The 20,496-nt window shown below is 38.8% G+C and overlaps 1 protein-coding gene across 4 annotated transcripts in view; it reads left to right on the top strand.

Moving 5' to 3' along the window:
* The first annotated feature begins 195 nt into the window (after positions 1-195).
* Positions 196-20,496, top strand: part of ARID4A (AT-rich interaction domain 4A) — a 49,192-nt gene continuing 28,891 nt past the window's right edge. For all 4 annotated transcript variants that reach the window (XM_074821016.1, XM_074821015.1, XM_074821014.1 and 1 more), the window contains exons 1-8: positions 196-349; positions 1,272-1,343; positions 2,597-2,707; positions 5,280-5,345; positions 6,084-6,174; positions 18,270-18,349; positions 18,456-18,550; positions 19,150-19,282. In XM_074821016.1, the coding sequence (XP_074677117.1) occupies positions 1,338-1,343; positions 2,597-2,707; positions 5,280-5,345; positions 6,084-6,174; positions 18,270-18,349; positions 18,456-18,550; positions 19,150-19,282 (582 nt within the window). In that variant the 5' untranslated portion in view covers positions 196-349; positions 1,272-1,337. The remainder of the gene's footprint in view (positions 350-1,271; positions 1,344-2,596; positions 2,708-5,279; positions 5,346-6,083; positions 6,175-18,269; positions 18,350-18,455; positions 18,551-19,149; positions 19,283-20,496) is intronic.

Here is a 20,496-nt window from a genome sequence, read left to right as displayed (position 1 = left end):
AGTCTCCGTGGCGCTACCTGCGTCGACGGCTGGCCAATGCCCTCTGCCGGCCGCCCTCTGACCAATGGGGGTGCTGTCCGCGGCGCCCAATCCGGGCGGGGCAGAGCCCCCGGGGCGTCACGAGGGGGCCAATGGGAGTTCAGGCAGGACCGATTCTGCTCAACAGCTTGTTATTGGGCTCGTCGCTGGTGATTCGGTGCGAGTCCGGGCTGGAGGGGGTGGAGCGGGGCCGCGCTCAGCCGCCGCCGCTCGCGGGGCTGTCGTCGTCTCGGAGGGGGCCGCGGCGCTGGGAGCGCGGCGGGGCCGGGCCGGGCAGCGCGGGGCTGCCCACTTCGCTCCGAGTTTCCAGGTAGGAGGGAGCGAGCGCCCTCGGCAAACCGCAACTCCGCCGCCGTCCCGGGGGAGGGGGCGCGGAGCGGCGCCGGGAGCTTCCCCCTTCCCCCCTCCCCTCCCGGTTCCGCACCAGCGCGCCCTTCCACCCCGGGAGGCAGCGGGGACGCTCGCCGCTCCCCTCACGGCGGGGACGGGGACTCCCTTCCCCGCCGAACTCCGCCCCGGCCGCCTTTCCCTGGCGCCGTCCCCGGGGCTGCCCCGACGCTTGGCGGCGGGGACCGCCCGCCCGCGCCGCCCTCCATCCTCAGCCCCCCTCAGCCGCGCGGCGCTGGCCCGCCCCCGCCGCACACCCCCGCACCCCCCTCCCCGCTGCCCCCGGCGGGGGGCTGCGGCGTCCCGGCGGTTGGCCGCGGCGGGTGTCCGGGGGGGGGCGTGGGGGGAGGCGAGCGAGAAGTCCGCCCGGCCGGCGGGTGAGGGGGGCGGGGAGGAGGGGCTCGGCGGCGCGTCCCTCCGCGGGCCGCAGAAAGTTGCGAGGGGCGGGGAAGGCGGCGGCGGGCCCCGCCGTCCCGTCCCGTGTCCCCCCCCCCCACTCCCGCCACCACGGCGAGGACCTGCCCGTGTGTCGCGGCGGCGGGTTTCTCTCCCGGGTTGAACGCGCGCCCCGGCCCCCCTCCGCCCTGAGGCGGGGAGCGGGAGCAATGGCGACGTGACACACCGAGGGGCCGCCGGGCGGGAAGCGGCGGGCGGCGGCCGCGGCCCCGCTCCGCTCTCTCCGCGGCCCGGCGGGGCTGGGACGGGCGGCGGCTCCCGCCCGCCCGCGCTGGGCTCCCCTCGCTGCCCGGCCGCCCCTCACGGGGAGACCCGCGCTCGCAGGGGTGAGCCTTCAGCCGCTTACCCCCCCCCCCCCCCCGCCCCCCCCGCCCCTTCTTGTTTTGCAGTGTTTTCCCGTGTGCTCGCGGGGAGGAGAAGTCTTTGAGCTGGAATCCCTCAAATAACCTTTAAAGATGAAGGTAGGCAAACTCCGGAGCGGGGAGCGGCTCTGTTCCCTCCCCCCCACCCCTCCGCTCGTTTCTCTGGCGATTTCATTTTCTAATCGCACGTCTCGGCTGAGCAACAGTAGGATAACGCTGGCCGGGGTTTCGGTGCGTGCTGTAAATCCTGTTTCTGCTCTCCAGCCGAGGTGTGGGTGAGCTCAGCTCTTACCGTCTTGCAGTAGTAGTCTGAAAATTCACGACGTCTTTGAGTTGTTGTCCTTTGGGCTACTGTCTTCAAATGCTTCCTGTATCAGCAGCTCCTATTGCAAGTTTGCAAAACCACAGCTTTTGTCCCGCTTTAGCGGTTGCCGTTTTTTTTCAGTAAAAAGCTTAACAATTGGAGTATCATTTACGAAAGAGAGAAAAACTTTTTTTTACCTTCAGAGTTGAAAAATAATAATTAAAAAAACCCGCAGAAAACCAGTTATTTTATATTCTGTGCCGATTTCCTGTCTTGATAAGCATTTTCAACGTGGTAATTTTACCCCTGTTTATCAGTTGCTTCAAGCACAGTAAAGTGAAATGTTGAGTAATAAAGTCCAGATTAAGGAAAACATGATGAGAAATACTTCTCTCTCTTACAATGCGTAAGCAATTAAGCTTTGATAAAGGTGTTTCAGGAAAGAAAAATACTAGTTAACAGCTGTTTGGAAGATTACAACAAATTTCTCTGGAGGTTTCCTTTTAGTCAACTGGAAAAAAAAATCTTATACATAGAATGTTACAGACTTAATTGTAAGTATTGGAATAATAGCAATCTCAAATGTTTTAAATAATCAGTGTCATTGGATTGCTTATAGCTGAAAAAAAGTGCATCTATCTTTTATACTGCTTTTTTTTCAGTTGAAATATTTTCCTTTTGTATGCTGTATAGGACTGACTTTAATAATTGCTCCTATATATTATTACCCTTTTTATAAGGAGATGTTTCAAATATCTGTTCAATACCCTCAAAGATAATTCTGGGAGAGTAATTAGCCTGACAGAATTGGGGGTGGGGGGGTCAACATCACTGGTAAAACAAAACTTACTATAACTTATTTGTTGGTTGTTTTTTTTTTTTTTCCTTTTAAAGAACAGTCTGATTGCAATTCCAAGTGCAGACATTGTTTATCACTTAGAAGTCAGTAGGTCTAAAAGTTTAGATGTAAAATTAAATACTTACTGATGTAGCTGTAAAAATAAATAAGAAGAACTAAACTTTGTTCATATTTTTTGTTTCTTAATAGGCAGCAGATGAGCCTGCCTACCTGACAGTGGGAACTGATGTCAGTGCCAAGTACCGTGGTGCCTTCTGTGAGGCAAAGATTAAGACAGTGAAAAGGCTTGTGAAAGTCAAGGTAGTAGACTGTGGTCGTTGCTCATTTTATTAAAGCATTGTGTTGAAAGGACTGTGAGAGAAGATCCTGGTCCTGAAGACTAGGAAATGTTAGTCACCTCACTGTATGAATTTTGAAGAACACTTGAATGTTGTTTTTTATATTTTGGTGTTGGGTTTGGGGTGGTTTTTGTTCTTTTTTGGGGGGGTGGTTTTTTAACTTTTTTTTTTTTTTTTTGAAGGATGCTAGAACAAGAATGAGCTTTCAAATTACTTATTCTAGCTACTTCTTTCCTGATCATGGTTGTCTTCTGTTTGTGAAAGCATCAGTTTCACAGCAGTTTTGATGTCACAAATACAGGATTATGGCTTTACATGAGCAATAAGGAATAAGAGCAGCCTCTTCACGGAAGCAAAAGTTCCATTTTCAACTGATGTTCTCAGTTTTATAGCTTGGAACTTAAGAGGCAATGCCAAAATAAATCAACATAGCAGCAAAAAAAGATGGCAATAATTAGTTTCTTAGACCAGGTTTTAGAGTCAACATAGCGCTGAGGGATCTGGTGTAGTTGGGAACTGTCAATGTTGGTTGATGGTTGGACTGGATGATCTTCAAGGTCTTTTCCAACCGAGATGATTCTGTGATTCTGTGAAATGTCCAGGATAACATTTGTTAAGTTTTGAGCATCTTGCTGCTGCTTCTCAAACAGCGTGCTCTGGCTGTAGCTGAGTTTCTACACATGCATAGTACTGGCCCATAATATTCATTCACATTTACAGGTCTTATGCCAAAACAACCGAAAAAGTAATTATATTGGTGTTGCAGTACTGTTGTAAATGCTACTATGGGAAAACAAGAATAAAACATAATTAAGTAAAAGTTAAGTATTCGAAGGAAATACAGAAATTGCCCTTCTTTGTTTCGTCAAAATCTTCCCACTTCCTACTTTCTTGTCCAGGATATGTAAATAAGGCATTAGTGACCCAAACCCCCCTAATAAATAGAGATGAAAGCTTCTTTTTATAACTACACATCTAATTTTTTGCGTGCTCTAATGCTTAGATCAAGTAGAAGAAGCTATCAGCCTCTTCGGTTAGATATATAGATCGTATCACTTTGTCAGAGTGCTTTTCATTAATAGAACAAAAAATTCAGATATTGGAGTCATTTTCCCTGTGTTTAATGAGTACTTATAGAAATTTGTGATGTTCTTTGAAATCTGTGTTAATGAGAATCTCTGTAGGAAGTAGCGTGCTGCCCTTCCTGGTCTGACATCCTTGATTTTGTGTCTGTATCTTTGACCTGATAGAGTAGAATGTTAACAGGTGTGAGTTTCTTTTTCTCATTAGAATGATATGCTGTGTTACTCCACTGATAAGATTTGGAAATATATGAGGCTGCTGTGACTTGGTGGAAATTCTTGTCACTGTATCTCAACTATATTCTAACAATTGAAGTTTTAACAAAGTAAGCCTGATACTGTAATTAAGAGCATGTAGGCACACCCCAACGCATCTGCCAAGAGTGCAAAAAGTCCAGTATTTGCCTGAGTAGCAGGACAACCTCTATTCACCTCAATGCCGATACACAATTTTAAATTAAAATTGCATAAAGTGCATTATTAAACTGAATGTGTGTTGATATGAATGCTGTTTGAGCACAGTACTAGAGTTATAGTTATAAATACAGCTGCAGTGTAGACTATGGTTGGGGGATAATTGGGGGGGCCAGAAAACTGGACGTATTTATAGGTAGAAAGGAAGCTCCTGGAACTTTTGATTCCTGAAACGAAATGGGAATTTTGGAATTCTTTCACTAAAACACCATTGGTGTTTTTGCTGTAACAAACAGCAGTGAAACAGTTAACAATGTTGACATCTAAATATTCATCTTTTATGTTTCTAAACTGAGTCTCTGCAAACTCAGGAATTCAAATTACATAGGCTTACATTCACTCTGTGTCATCAGTGCTACCTTCTCAAATGTGGGATTTTAAAGGGAGAAGCACAGTTTACTTACGCTGTAACTGATCCTTGTTTTCAATACACTTGTACATCTTTGCCATAAAAACTTTTTCTTGCTCAAGGTAGCAGAAGTGGTGGTACTGCGGTCAGTTTGGTGATTTTTTGATACTTATTTAATAAAGAGAGCTTTTTAATTTGGTTGTAGTTTAGTACTCAGTGTGTTGTCAATAAAGTGCTACAGTTGAAGTAGAGAGAGAGAAAAACCTGCTTAATCTTCTGATCTGGATGCCCAATTCCAGGTATGCCCCGGACTGCATCAATATCCAAACTCACATCAAAATGTACTTTCTTTCCTTGGAATGGCTGATGTTTGATTTGCCTTGTTCTTCAATTATGATGTTTCAGACAAAATATTAAGTGTGATACTTGGGGCTTCCTGTCAGTAAAACCATCCATGCCAAGTGTTTTGCATTCAGTAATGTTTGAGTTTGATTGATAAAGATCTTACTTTCCAAATTATGATTACTATAAATACAGTTTCACATGCTTTTTATATGCTATCAAAAATAAGATATAAAATATATTATAAAAAAGATACACATACATAAAAGTTCTTTAATATCTTTCAGGTGGTCCTGAAGGGGGATAACTCAACTCAGTTAGTGCAAGATGACCAAGTGAAAGGACCTCTAAGAGTATGTATATTGCATGCCTTTTTTTTTTTTCCCCTCATAATCACATAATTGATCTGTAAAATTCTAAATTTTGATGCTGTTTAGGTGAGTACCTGTTCTGCAGAATTTATGTCAACAGGAGGAGGCTCATTGCTTTAGATCATATTGAGTCTGAGTAATTAGTCTTAACTCTTGTAGCTTGTAGAGGCTGTTTATGCTTCTCCATGTAGTATACTTCATACACAGTTTTGCACACAGTGATTTTTGTATCTTCTTACAGGATACAAGGCTTCTTATAAGTAATGAAGCGTTGAAACTTCTTATAAGTAATTGAGAACTTGATTATGAAATTAAGTTCAAGCCTGTTAGTAGTAAATATGATTGCTCTGTGTTCTAAAATCATTGGTGTATTTTATATAAAAATATTTGGTGATTTGTATCTTTGTGATATATTTGAATATTGATTTCCAGTTAGCCTTCTATTATTTCTGGTGATGATGTAAGTCATGCTGAAATTAGATCTTCTGAGCCTCTTACTGCTTTACTGTCTACTTGCAGTTCACCCTTCATACTTAAGGAACTTTGTTCTTACCAGCTTAGGTACTCAATTTTACAGAGTAACATTTAGCTAAAATGAGTCTTTCAAAAAAAAAAAAAAAAAAAAAGTCTAGCCTGCTGGAAGAATTAATGCCTACATGTGTTTTTCTCCATCATATGAGTTTGGCATTACGTGTAACCTTGAGATACTCCTTTTTGCAGGTTGGTGCAATGGTTGAAACCAAAATGCCTGATGGATCCTTTCAAGAAGCTGTTATCAGCAAGTTGACAGATGCTAGTTGGTATACTGTAGGTGAGCAGCCACACACTTTCATTTACGGTCTGTAATCTTTGAACAATATGTTTCTAATTATAGGTAATAATGTAAGTAATTACATCTCGTATTGTAAGATCGGAGATTTTGGAGGGGACTTTTTAAAGTCTTCCAGGTCTTGTTTCCTTTTCCATTTAGAGTTGGATGATAGTTATTTGATGTTCAGGGAGGCTGTTACACAGGTAATTGCAGGGCTGAACAATCAAGTTTTATTTGGCACAAGGTGTATATACTGATGTCAGTTTCACTCACTGAAATTCAGAATAATTTTTGCAGATTTTAAGACATAAACCTCATAGTTGCACTTCTAGCTGAAAACCTGTGGCGTGTAATGAATGACTGAAATGCAAACCTTGTTTTGCTATGTGCCATCTTGTACCAAGAAAAACATTGGTGGTACTATGCATTCTGAAGTCATTCCTCTGGTTTGTGTAGAGTTGAGGATCGTGTTTTGTATGAAGCAATAGAAGACAGGCTTTTTTTTTGTTTTTTTGGAAAAGAATTGATACATCATATCTAAAAAGAAAAGAGAGGACATTCATTTATAATGTGAATAACTGTTTTCTTTAAAATAATTTTCACATAATGATTATATTCAGCAAAATAGAAAACTACTTTGCTTCTTGTGTTGGAGGTTCATGCGCTTTTCAGTTATTGGAATACAAACCTTGCAGTACAAACCTCAGAATGCAGGGTCAGCAAAATTTCAGTGTTGAAGAAGAATTCATTGGGAGATAAATTTATTTTGAATAATTAGAATTGCTCATTTTGTTCTCTAGGTTTTTCCGAAACAGCTTTCACGGTAGAATGATAAAACCCAGCAACATTCAAGTAATACTAGATAAGCAAATAAAAACCCACAGTATTTGAATTGGAGAGCTTTGCGAGCACCTGTCATTTTTTGCACAACTTTCTTACAGCAGCGGAGCATTATATTCACTAATAGTAGCATGGAGGGAATATGCTTCTCTCAGTTGTCTTGTATATGCTACTCTTTGGCATTGCTTTTGAGATTAGTACTTGTAAGTTTAAACTGACTTTCTTACTAGCTGCCTCGTATACCAAATATATTCAGCTTTACTTCATATTCTTCTATACTCTATCGCATGAAGTGTCAATTATTTTGATTCATTAACCCCCTTTAAGATAAAAAGAAGATATTTTCAGTAATCCAACATTTCCATTGCAGTAGGCGAGGTTATGTCGTCTTTGGTGGGATCAGGATAAGGCTCTCACTGCAGATACTTTGGAAGGATTTATCACTTTATGATTATTATTGTTACTGCGTGCTTTAAATATAAGCCTGTTGACTTGCCAGTTGACAAAGCTCATTGCTCTCTTGCATTTTTCTTCAAGATTATAACATTGCTGTAAAATTGTAGTGTATGTCAGGTCAGGGAGGGAAGGCAGGGTTATTTTGGTGTGCAGAAGTTTTAAAATCTACTTGGTTTAGTACTACGATGTGACATACTCAGTGAAGAACGCTGGACCTTCAACTTTGCTTTGTATTGTCTTTGAGGTTCACTGTTCGGATACAGAAGAGATAGGAAACACAGTCCTGCACTAATAATGTCATGGTTTATGAACTAGCATTTCCATTTTAAAACTCTTACTTATTTTAACTTTAAAGTAGCATTTTTAGCTAATTCTGTTTGAATTTGGACCAGAAGATTTATATCAGGAAACCAACTCTACATATTCCTGCTTCAGTGATTAAAAAAAGCTTTAAACTACTAATTGTTAAACATATTTGTCTTCTTACATTTGACAAGTGAACTTTTAAATCCCCTGTTTTGGGGGTGAGTTTTGTCTGAGCTTTTTTGTTTGTTTTTTGTTTTGGTTTTTTCCTTTTGAGCGGTACACTTCTGCCAAAAATACTTCATGAGCAGGTAATTCGAACAGTAAATAAATGCTCTGCCCTGTATTAGTGGATTGTTGTTTAGATTTAACTTGTAAATAACATAAGAGATAAATCACGAATGCCATGATTTTTACTTTATACACTTATTAAAGTGCAGTTCCTCAAAAACTTGAACCAGTGGATTAATTTATTATTGTAATTTTCTTTCCCCAAAAAATATTTTTTGACAGGGGGAACGGGGAAAATAAACCCTGAGGTTTTCCATTTGTAAATGTATTGAGACTGCTTGGATTTTGTAAAAATTAGGAGCTGGGGGTCTGGAGGGATTTAAGTAATCTTACAGTAAGTTAACATACAGTACTCTAATATGGCATGTAGAGTATATATTCCTATGACTATGAAAATACAGTTGTATCTAGATCTTACGAACATTTTTGTGAGTGGTCTGCTTGTTGATGTTGAAAGCACAGGTAACATTGACCAAAGTAGCAGATGTGAAGTTTGTGTCATTAAAAAAAAAAATGGTTATTTTACTCTTAAAATTGGGGGAGTGTTGTAGGTTGAGTACAGAAACAGTGAGGTATGAAAAATAAGCCTTATCTTTTCCCCGCTGCTTCTATTGCATCTTTGTAGAAAGGTTTGGATAGGTGTTAGGTGTATAGTGTATGTTTCTGTGAAGGAGAGAGTGTGTTAAATTGGTTCCTTTTTAATAGATGGTGGGCAGAACTATTTGGCAGTCTTCTTCACTGGTTCAGTCAAAGCTAAAATGTTGAGAGGGAAGTGGATTAACATCGGCCTTCAGGTTCTAGAATGTCTTCCCGAATGTGGTCAGGCCTGAGACGGAAAGCACAAGAGAAAGCTTGTGTTTAGTAGTATGTGATTTTCCTGTGCTATTTACTCTGTGTTATGTAGCATCTCTTTCTCGGTGATCTAAAAGTAGATTGATATGGGTAGGGAAACCACTAATATATACAATCAAGCATTTTCAAAGTAGTAAGTAAAAATATCTAAAAAATACACCAAAACAAACTGCATGCATGTCTCGTGAGGAGTAATGATGTTCACTTTGCAGATCAGGTTCTTTATTTCAGATAGGTATCTAAAGAAGAAGTCAGCTGAAACAACTTTGCTTTGTTCAGTAAGTTGAACCAGTAGAAACACTATGTTGAGTTTGCTGTAGTAGGCCACTTAGCCGCCAACATAATGAAAGAGCCAGAGTGATGATCAGTTAGTCTATTTTAACAGTATCTCCTGTCTATTAGTGGTGCTCATGTACCCAAAATAAATAATGATTTATTTTTATTGTAGCTGCCATGGAATCACCAATTCACCTATTTTTACATAGTAATGATGCTACTGTAGCCATTTAGTTGCATGGAGATTTTCAGCTGTGATATGGAAATACTTTTGAAATTACCTTTGGAAATCAGTTTTTAGGTATAAGTAGGTGAAGAAACAAAAGCTGTTTGGAGTGAAAGTTTAGCAATGTCTGGAAAATGCCATTGCACAAGTCAGGTCTCTAATCTGCTCAGTTGAATCTACAGTGGGATGACAGTAATAGCAGTTTGAACCATTTGTTATCCAGAGAACTTAGTTGGATGTTTTAATCTTTAAAATGCAGTTATTTAAAATGAACTTACTTAATTTACAGATTTTAAAGTGGTGCATTGATGCTTTTTGAAGTGCTGAATGTATTGCTAGGTGATAATTGCATAGCATTAGAATGGTCTATCAGATCTGATTTCAGCTGAGCCAGGTTTGAATTACGGCTTACTTAGCGTACCATCCACCTGAATCTCTGTTAACTTGTAAAATGCTTCAAGTAAATACTGAAATGTCTGAAATGACTTAAAAAAAAAAAGAAGAAGAAACCACAATGCAGACCATGTTACAAAGTGCGTACTTGTATTTGGCTTCTTTCACGTTCTCCCTGGAATCTTACAAGCATTACCAGAGTTTCAGAAAACAGAAATCCTTATGTATATGTTCTTTAAGGAAACACTTTTGTATCACTTCTATAGAGAACTAGAAGCAATGTAACGTCTGCATAGAAGTGAAAAGCATTATTTCAATGGAGTAAGTATCCGAAGAGTTGCTGTTAGAATGGCCTTTTTTATTGCCCCATAAAAACAGAAGTGTAATCTCTCTTGACAAAACTCAGATCAGTAATCTGTATGTGCTTAGCTCTCGTTAAGTATATGTATTTTAATTATATCTGCGACTTCAAACAAAAGAAAAAGTCAGATCAAATACATTGAGCCTTGTGTTTTGCTAGATAAAATCATGGAAAACTTTTTCTAAAGAGAGGAAGAGGGAACATGTATTAACTTTAAGTTTTTTTTCCTCTGAAATAAGTAGGAAATAGGGAAAAAAAAAAACCAAAACCCAAATCGGTGAGAGGCATGTGCAGTTTCTAGCAGACCTTGCTGTCAACAGTAGGGCTTTATATACAGTTTAGAGTGAAAGGGAGCATGAATCCCTATTTTTTGAGATTTATGGCTTTCAGGCTTCATCTAGTACTTTTATGTAAAAGATGACATGTCTTCTCTTTTTAAGTTGTCATGAAATGGCAGAATATTTTAACATAAATAGTAACGAATTTATTTTTCTCCTTTTCAACACTGCATGAGTCTGCAAAGCCAACAGTTTTCCTTCTTTGGCTGTAGTATGGTGTTGTACATCAGCATGGCCCAACTTTGGCTGTGCCCTAAGGCAGACACCACTTCTGAGACACCTCTGTGAGCCCCATGTCTCTGCTTGTGCTGCCCTCCGGCCTCACGTGGTGGTACCTTCCTTCTCTCATGTAGTTGCACTCTTAGTTTGTGAGGAATGCTGAGAGGAGTTAGGTACCTGAGTGCTCGCCCTTGTGCAAGTGAAGTTCTGGGGAGTCCACCTCAGTTGTTCTGGAAATGTAGTCTCAGCCACCAGCTGCATCGCTCTGGAGTACTGCGTTTAGGAGGACAGGTGACAGAAATGAAAGGTGTTAAGTATTTCGTTTTGGTCCTCTTTCAGGTTGCATGGATTTTGAAAATTCCAGTTTGTAATTCTGAGAATATTTATCAGAAAATGTCAACCAACAGTGATGTCCTAGGACTTTTGGGAGCAGGGTTGTTCTTTATAGTCACAGGAGCTATTTATAGTTACATTTTCCTATTTTTAAAATAAGTTTTCCTCTTCTGATGCTTTGTGGAGATATCTGTGCTAACAGGAAAAATTGACTTGGTTCTGGCTCCGCTACAACTTTAAGCTCTTAACATATAGCTTATTCTTGCATGAAGGGTGATAAAAACTATCAGTGCCACCACAATAAGTTGATTTCATCCATGCCAGAGGCCTGTTGCTTTGTCTTTTTATAACTTGAACAGCACACGTTTTGTATATGTGCAAGGCACTAGTCATGTTTGTGTGGCTGGTTTGACCAGTTCTTCCCAGCATCCTGTTGAGTTCTACATCCCAGAAGCATCACTTCATCTTTGGGCTGTGCATGTGTCATCCAGGAATCCAAAACCACAAGTGTGGCAGGGGAACTCTCCAGATGCCCCCACTTTGCTGGTGCTCTACACCACTCTGACCCACCATAATTTTGTTCTTTTGATCCTCAAAAATGTTGCTTGGGTGGATTTTGAGGAAACCCTGTATTTGCATGAAGTCCTTCCATGGGATGTATTGCTGTTTTAAGTGCACCTGTGGCACACAGAAACTGTGCAATAGCTGTGCTGTTTACCTTCTGGAGAATCTAGGAAAAAAAAAGAATACCACTGCGCTTTGTGCTTACGTACGTTTAGGCAACGTGCAGGTAGAGGAGGAGATGAGATGGTGGAAAAGTGTATTAACTGAACCTTGTTACAAATCAGCTGGATAGAGTCTTCTGTTATAAAGCCACTTTTGTTACAGTGTGGACTGACTGTTAAAAAAAATTTAAAATTATGTACAAACAATGGTGTAGGGAAAGCAAGGAGGTAGAATTTTTTCTCTAATCTCTTCATATGTAATAATAGTAAGATAGCTTTTAATGAGCTGTTACAGTAGTTTCAGACAGTAGGTTTTTGTTTGTAAGGTGATAGTCTTCTTTGAGTAGAGTCAAAGGTTGCACTTCTGTGTTTTCAGTGATATTTCAGATACGTTTCTGTGGAGGAACCGAAGCTCATTTGAAATGATTTTTTTAAAAAAATTGAGTTCTGTAGTCTCTCCAGTAGCACAATACACTGCATTATCTTGCTCTTAAGCCCTCTTACAGTGATGAATCAGTAGTTAGTACAGATCTTGTCTACAAGGTCATTCAACAAGTATTGCATGACTCTTGGTACTTGCTATATTTTTTCCACAGCTGAAAAACAAAAATCTGCAAAACTTCTAAACGTTCATCTAGGCATTCATAGATGGCATCTCTGGTAGTTCACAGATTAGTACTTTGTCAGGTAGCTAGTGAAAATAATTAAGTGTGCATGGTGACACTGGAGCAGTTTTTACTTCTTGGTACTTACTTTCAATGTCTTGGTAGATTTAAAAGTTTCCGAATGGGATGAGGAAGGAGGAAAAAAAAATGTTTACTTGCTGTGCAGTATAGAATCTTTCCTCCTTTGGGCAGCAATAGTGACATAACTTGTTGGATTTGAAGTCAGCAAGCAGATGCAGTCTGGAGGGTTGTTTTCCTATTCACTTGTCTATTACAGGACCGCTTTGTTCTGGTAACACTGAATGTTCTGTGTATAAGTAATATCATAACTATTATGAGGATGTTACTGCTAGTGTCCTACTATGTTCTCCTTTTTTTCTTTTTTTTTTTAATCTTAGGGATATTTATAAACAAGATGTGGTTAAACTGATCTGCAGTATTTTGTGGCAAGTTTCTTCATAGTTCCTAAAAATTACTTTGATTAGTCAACTTGTTGATATTTCTTATATAAATAAATGAGAACTGATGCTGAGACAGTGTGTTGGTCAGGACAGGGTTAGTATTTTGATAATGACATATATGGGCCTGCTATAGATACATGAGCTGTATGAGATAACTGCTCATCAATAGTGAAAGTTGCACTGTTTAATGCATTTTTTGATACTCAACTTTCGGGAGAATTTTTTTTCTAACTTTTGGGAAGTATTGCACTGATTCCCACTGGGAATCTTTGTTTTTCTGTGGTAGCTTGAGCTTGCCTAGGCTTCCACAAACAGAAAAAAAAATCAATTCTGTTTCTTTTCTGTTATTATCAACAAGGTTGGGATGCAGCGAAATTCAGCAAATTTCCATTTCATTTTCACTGTTTAAATATGCTCTGTATGGAGCATATTGAACTCCATTCTTGGGACTAGAACAGAGACTGTTCCTCCAGGTTGTGCTGCTTAGTCATCTTTTTCCCCTTCTGTCAGTGTTCGTCATTAAGCAACATATTTGGAAGAAAGGCCTCTGGCCAGCAGAAACGTTGCTTTTCTGTCATTCCTACTTCCTTATATTGACTCTTAAATAGTAGTATATAGGTTCCTGGCTAGTATGTATCATTCTCTTTCCAGAAGTATTTACTGAAGTACTCAGCTGGTACGCTCTGTTTCCCCAACAAGTACGTGCCCACTACAAGATGAGGCAATGGTAGTACTTAAAATACTTCTGCTTTTTCATACTTGTTTCTTTGGAAGGACAGGATTGTAAGTTCCTCTTCTAAGATAAATATTGTGGCACTGTAAACGCATATTTTGATGACTGCATTGTATGGGGAGATACCTCCCTGTCTTCTGTTCCCGTTTCCTTCCCTCTTTAACACATCTGATACATCAGTAAATTCTTATGGAATACAACCTCTAGAATTTCTGCTGTGGGAGAATTTGGAGTTGTAACAATAACCTATTTAAGAAATTATTAAGAAATTAATACAAGTTATTCAACATTAATCTAACAGGTTTTAATTTATCTGTTTGTACTGGACGTTTTAACTGAACAGTCTTACTTCTGGATGAGGTTAAAAAGAGGAATGAATTTGCAGCTTGGAGCATATTAAGTCCTAACATGACTGCTGTCACAGTATCAAAGTATCGCGTAGCCAAAAAATGTGCCATCTGTCCTACTGCTTATATTTATGAAATCCTTAATATATGATACTGCACATTGAAAAGGCACTCTCTTAAAACCTCTAGGACTAGCATTAAAAACTCATGCATAGGGTGGCAGTAATATGAATGGTATTTTGGTGAAGTAGATTTTTCTTGAAAGTGAGGTGGAAACCACAAGGCCTACTTAGTTTAAGAAAGGTATGTATTTTTAAAGGTGCTGAGACTATCAGTGTATGTTTCTGCTTACCCTTTCAGTAAGTCTCAGACAAGTATTTTCCCTAGAAGACAAGCAAGCTTAAAGGACGTACAATTACAAAATATTTCATGCATTGTGATTAACTGAAGAGACTTCTTACTTGGCCCCATTTTAGTAGTTCAAATAATTAATATTTTTGTATGAAAAGTGGTGCTATCCTTTCTATATTGACACTTTATAAAGTGGTCACTAATTTAGCCAAAGAAATCTTTCTTTTTATGCTGTTCTGTTACTTTGTTGCTCTGCAAAGCTGTTTTGCTCTAAGTTGTGCGGCTATGCTGTCAGTTGCAGGTGCAATAAATTGCTGTAGAATGAGCAATTTCTTACATATCTAAAAACTCTTATGTGGTCAAATAAAGTTGCAGTTTATTCTTTAAGTAATTAGATGACTTTAAAATACCAGAAATATTAGTGCCTTCTGTTTCTGCCCCTCTGGTCCCCATCAAGATAGAAAATTAAATGTAACTGTTACTTTTCTATTAATCATTTTAAAAAGGCAAAGTCTTTTTAAGTAATGATAATGCTATGGTATTTCTTTCTATATGGCACCACTTAGTTTTCATTATTGAGAATTCTGTTGTAATTGTCTAAAAGCATTTTCTTTACTGAGCAGGTAATGTCTTCTGTAGGGATAACCACACAGCCTTGATAAAGATTTTCTAGTTTTGCAATTCGTGTGTGTAAATACATGTAAATACATATATATATGAAACTCTTGGGGGTTGGATATGTTGACTCTATCCATTCTTTTAACCTGAGTGAGGGGTGAAGGGGAGAGAAACTTCAGTACTGGAAGAAAATTACCAAGGTAAAATGGAACATATTGGACTTGGTTACTTTGATGGAATCACACACTCCTACGCTCTGATGTGCGTTTCCTTTTCCCCAGGCAGGACATTCTCACTCTGCTGAGCAGAGACATTTTTCTACACTTTTCTTTAACGGTTATGCCAATTCCTTGGCCTGCTGCAGTTCAGGAAGGAGGTCTGAGAATTTGTGCTTTTTCACCTTCCTTTCCTAAAGTTGTGTGATATCTGCCTCTTGTATGAAAGAAAGTACGCTATCCTTTTGGGAAGAGTGGCTTTCCTTTTAGGAGCAGAAGAGGGGCTTCAGAAAGCTTTTGGGGGTTCTGTTGTTTCCCTTTTTGTAGTCCACATGTTTCAGTTTTGGAAAATGGAGAGTGGCCTAGCACTTTTTCCCCTGTATGGCAAGGGACAAGCAGCTTCTGTAGAACAGGCCATTTCTGTACCTTCAACTAGAGAAAACTGAGAGAAATGACAGGAAAAGGCTTGAGGGAGAGGGCTGCTTTTGAGGCATGTGGTAGACTTGTCTTTATTCAGGTATGAAACTGGGAATAGGACTGAAAGCATGACTGCCAAACTCTGAAAGCATACGCTCATGCTTTCATTGTCTCTGGGTCTGAGGGGTGATTAGGAAAACTTAATTATTCAATATTAATTATTTTTTCTTCCATGTTGTTTTGTCCGTGGAAGTGAAATATAAATTTATGAAGTTGACACTTCAGTGGAATTGCAGTTCCATTTTGCAATCTATAATTGCCTTGTATTGGTTGGGAATGTCTAATAATGTGACTGTCAAAGTTCTAAGCTAACTCGCATGTTTGTTGTGATTGAGGAAAGCAGAATATCTCACACCGTTCTTAATCGTCATAATTTCCTTATGTGTTCTAATTTAAATAGTGTAGTGTGTTTTACGCATGTATTTTACTTAATGCTGAGTATTTATAGTATTTTTATCTTTTAGGGATGAAAAAATAGTATGTGTCATCTGGTTTATGAATGGTTTGCTTGATTTCTTCCTGTACTATACTAGTTTTAATTAAATAGGTAGAGCTTCCAAAATTGGAGAAAAGCTAGACTGATACTTTTTTATTTCCTGTCGAGTATCAGGTTCTGTTTGCTTTTTTCAATAAAGTTACCTGTTGCCAGTCACCAGCTATTTGTTCCCTAAATTGATTATTTGGGGAAAACTAGTACTTTGACTTTAGTTCTGAACATACTTGACAAAGGGTAATGATGGTAATCCACTTTTAAGTCTCTTCAGAGCAATGAGAAATGGCACACAGCCCAGTCAGCCAAACCACCTTAAAACTTAAAACTATGCCAAAGAAATAGTTATCAAAGTGTACAGAGAGAGCTGATGAGTTTGGAGTGGGTAATGAAACTTAAACTTCAATGGGGTGACACAGAGATTTTTGTTGTTGTTGTTTTTTTAATTAATATAAACCTGTGACAATACTGAACTTCAGAATTACTTTGAGCCCTCTGGTCTTTGCACTTAGCTGATCAGTGGGTACCAATGCTGAATCAGTAACGCAGAGGGGAAGAGCTCATACTTTGTTTTCCCAGTTAGTACAAAGTGTTGAAGTGGTGGCTTCCTTGAGCTGTAAGCTAAACTAGAAAATTTTGAGAGTAACATACTGACAGTGGGGTTGACAGGTCTTACTAGTATTTATATTTTGAAAGTTTTGAAAATATTATTAACTAGTGTAGCTGACTAGGCACATAGGTATCTGCCATCCTTAAAATATTAGCTTTTTGGAAGGGGAAAATTTAATTGCTTTGTGTGTACAAGTATTATAAGCCATAAAGATAATTCAGTAGTGGAGCATACCACAACAGTATCTGTAGTCTGAAGATAGAAGAACCTTATCAAGCTTATTAAATTTGTATTCATACCTTTTCATATAGGTATTATTGCAGGCTATGGTTTTAATCTAAGATTATGAGAATGTGACTGTTCTATGTAGCTATTTGACAAATAACATAAGTGCTTTTCTTGCTGCAACCAATCTGTTTTTGCTAACAATACACATATATTTGATAGTCGTGCTAGCTCAAGAGATTTTTTTTAATTACTAGAAGTATGCCAGATTCCAGATTTATCATACAGATATGCACAAAACTTGAAACTTCTTTTTTTTTTTTTTTTTTTTTTTTCCTCCCCTCCTTCAAAGTTCACTACTGGGCAAAGCACGTTTCAAGTAGTTTAAATATAGAGTAGTATTCTGCACTTTGACCCCATACAAATAAACTTTTACCTTACTGGAATGCCAGACTGCAGCCACCTGGTCTCTGCTCTTTGAAAAGGGCCTGTTCACATGGCTCGGACAGTGGGATCTGAACCAGTGTGGGGGGAACTAGTAACTTTTCTTTCCTTCTCTTTGAAAAAGTTTTCTTTAAACTGGCTAAAGAGTAGATCTTTCTCAGGCAAAGCTTGCAATAGCCTCATAGCATTCTAGTTTTATTCAGCTGTGTGTTGACAGAAATTAATGGCAGTTCCTTTTTACTTATACAGGAGTTTTAAGAGAACAGGATGTCTACTAAGTATTCTTTATAAATTGGTCAGAATTAGTTACAAGTTTCCAGTACTTCCAGTCTGTTGGTAGCACAGAATTGATAGTGTAGCAAAAGCTATCACACACTTGTTTTCTTTCCATTCATTTGTCTCTTTCTGGGGTTGTTTGTAGCAAGATGGAGGACTAAAATGTAGCATAAGTAAGGAATGAATGGATAGGCTAAAAAAACCCCTCAAAGCCAAATAAACCCCTAAGATTGTTAGATAATAGTAAGTGATATGCAGCAAGTAGCTATGGTTTGAAATGTGCAGTGTATTGATAAGAAGGATGTCTAAATTAGACTGAGACTATTGCATCCAAAAGCCTTACTTTATACTGGCTTGAATCTGTGTCTGAAAATTTATCTATTTTTAGACTGAATCTTATAGACCACCCTTCATTTTGCTTGTGAACTAAATAAATGTTTAAGTGGAGGTCTTGAAAGTCATGTTTTAGAGAATATTCTAGATTGTGGGATAAATAGTAGACCTGTTTTATCAACTTGGGAAAGAGATCTGATCATCTTGTGCCAATGTGTTTTCTTGACTTCATACTAGTTTTTGATGATGGTGATGAAAGGACCTTAAGACGAACTTCATTATGCTTGAAGGGAGAAAGGCACTTTGCAGAAAGCGAGGTAAGACAGTGATGGACATGTAATGAAAATTAGGTAATTTTTATATATATATATATATAATAAGGAGAAATTGCAAACTAATTTTGTTTCCTCTTTTTCCACATAGACACTTGATCAATTGCCACTAACTAATCCAGAGCACTTTGGAACTCCAGTTATTGGGAAGAAATCTAATAGAGGAAGAAGATCTTCTCTTCCTGTGTGAGTTTTGATAGTGCTCTGTTGCTTTCCTTTGCTAAAACTGAAGTAGTACCATTGAAGGTGTAATGCTCTGAATGCTCTATCATGTGAGCTGCGTACACAGCTGAGGGACTTGAGTAATTCAGTTCATGCAGACGTGTTCATATGTTAGCAGTACTATGAAATTGATGGGTTTTTTCCTTGTCGTGGCCTTAAGAATGTTCATACTTCTTTCATATGATAGGAGCTCATGAGTCAGGCAATACAGGATTTTTAACCTTCTTTATACTGCACAAAGTAGGAAAAAAGGTGCTTTTAAATTTCTGGGGTAGAGACCATTTCTCTTTTTCATGTCTGTGCACAATCAAATCCTGATTCATACCTCAAATTCCAACATGATGCTGTTGTAAAATACTACTACTTGGAAAGAATTGCTACAAAATTCCTCGTACTAAGTAAGCACACTTAATATTTATATGTATTTCAAGCAATTTCAGCTCTTAAAATTCTAATTTTGTTTTCGAAGCTTTGCAGAACAGAAAGACAGATCTGATTGTAAGCTGTATTTGCTTTCAAATATTCAGACGAAAGCTTTAAAATACTGTGTTTTAATAATTTAGTACTGAAGATGAAAAGGAAGAAGAAAGTAGTGAAGAAGAGGATGAAGATAAAAGGCGTCTCAATGATGAATTGCTTGGCAAAGTTGTGAGTGTGACTTGTAATTCTGAGAAGGCAGACTGGTATCCAGCTTTGGTAAGTTGCTTAAGACGTTGACATCTCTAGTGTCATACTACTACTATCTTTTCAGACAAGAATGTCATCTGACTTGTTAGATTGTTTGTACCGTGGTTTTCGTGGATAGGATGGTTTGCAAACTTCACAGTTTTTACAGCAAAGTTGCAAATGCAGTCAGGCTCAGCTCTGCTGCCCATACTTGCTAAAAATACAAATATTCTACAGTATCTGTGAAGAGTAGGAGAGCAAAGATTAACGTTCATGTGTAAGTTACAGTTTTACAGCACTTAAGTCTTTCAAAACTGCACATAAAATGATTGGTATGTAACAATATTTATCTTCTAAAAATATGATATGTTAGGACTTGTACACCCAGGCAATTTAAGAACAGCTAGATGTATGAATATTAATTGCAGTGGAATTTTTATCTTTTTGTATTTAATAATTGCCTTTTTCCTTAGACTTTTGATTTTATGAAATACTAGTTTCTTTCATGCTTGCGTTTACATTAATGGCCAGTTAATCTAGCGGTAGAGGTTGGTTATTATTTTTATTTGACTGTGAGTATAGGATACTGCTGTTCATTGCTATTGCTGATAATAAAGATACATTAAATAAATTCAAATGCAAGTAGACTTGTACTGTAGAGGCAGACACTTTGCAGATTCTTTATACACACAGAAAAGTTTAGGGATGTATATAAAAAGTTGCTTTCTGTAGTAAACTTGGCGTATTCAGCTTGTCTGACAATACCATCTTCTGTCATCCTTCAGAGATGTGTTTGTTTAAAAAAAAAAATTATTTGGAGCATTAAACAGGCAGGTTGGGTTCACTAATTTTTGCACATTTTATCTACTTAACTGTATATTTCGTAGTCCTTTAGTTTGAGTCTACGTTTAGCTGGAACGAGCACAGCTGTTAGAATCTTCTAACTTAATTTAACATTTTATTTCCCTGTGTGAATCCAGGATCAAAAGGTAACTAACTACACAGGCCAGTTGTCTTCCCTTCCTTGAAAGTACATTATGGTGTAATGTAGGGTGAATAGCTGACACTGACTTCTGCAGCTGTATGTATCTCAGTTTAAAATGGGAAGTGTGGTATTGTGGTAAATGTTCTGATTGTTCTATATCCCTCTACTAACGACAGATTTTAATTTAACATGGTTCTAACGAGGGGATTAAATTACTGGAGGCCTTGTACCTGTTCTGTTCTCTGCTACCTGAGAAACA

The sequence above is a fragment of the Strix aluco genome, chromosome 4 (genome assembly GCF_031877795.1).
Source record: "Strix aluco isolate bStrAlu1 chromosome 4, bStrAlu1.hap1, whole genome shotgun sequence".
Lineage (NCBI taxonomy): Eukaryota > Metazoa > Chordata > Aves > Strigiformes > Strigidae > Strix > Strix aluco.
This window is presented reverse-complemented; position numbering and strand designations above follow the sequence as displayed.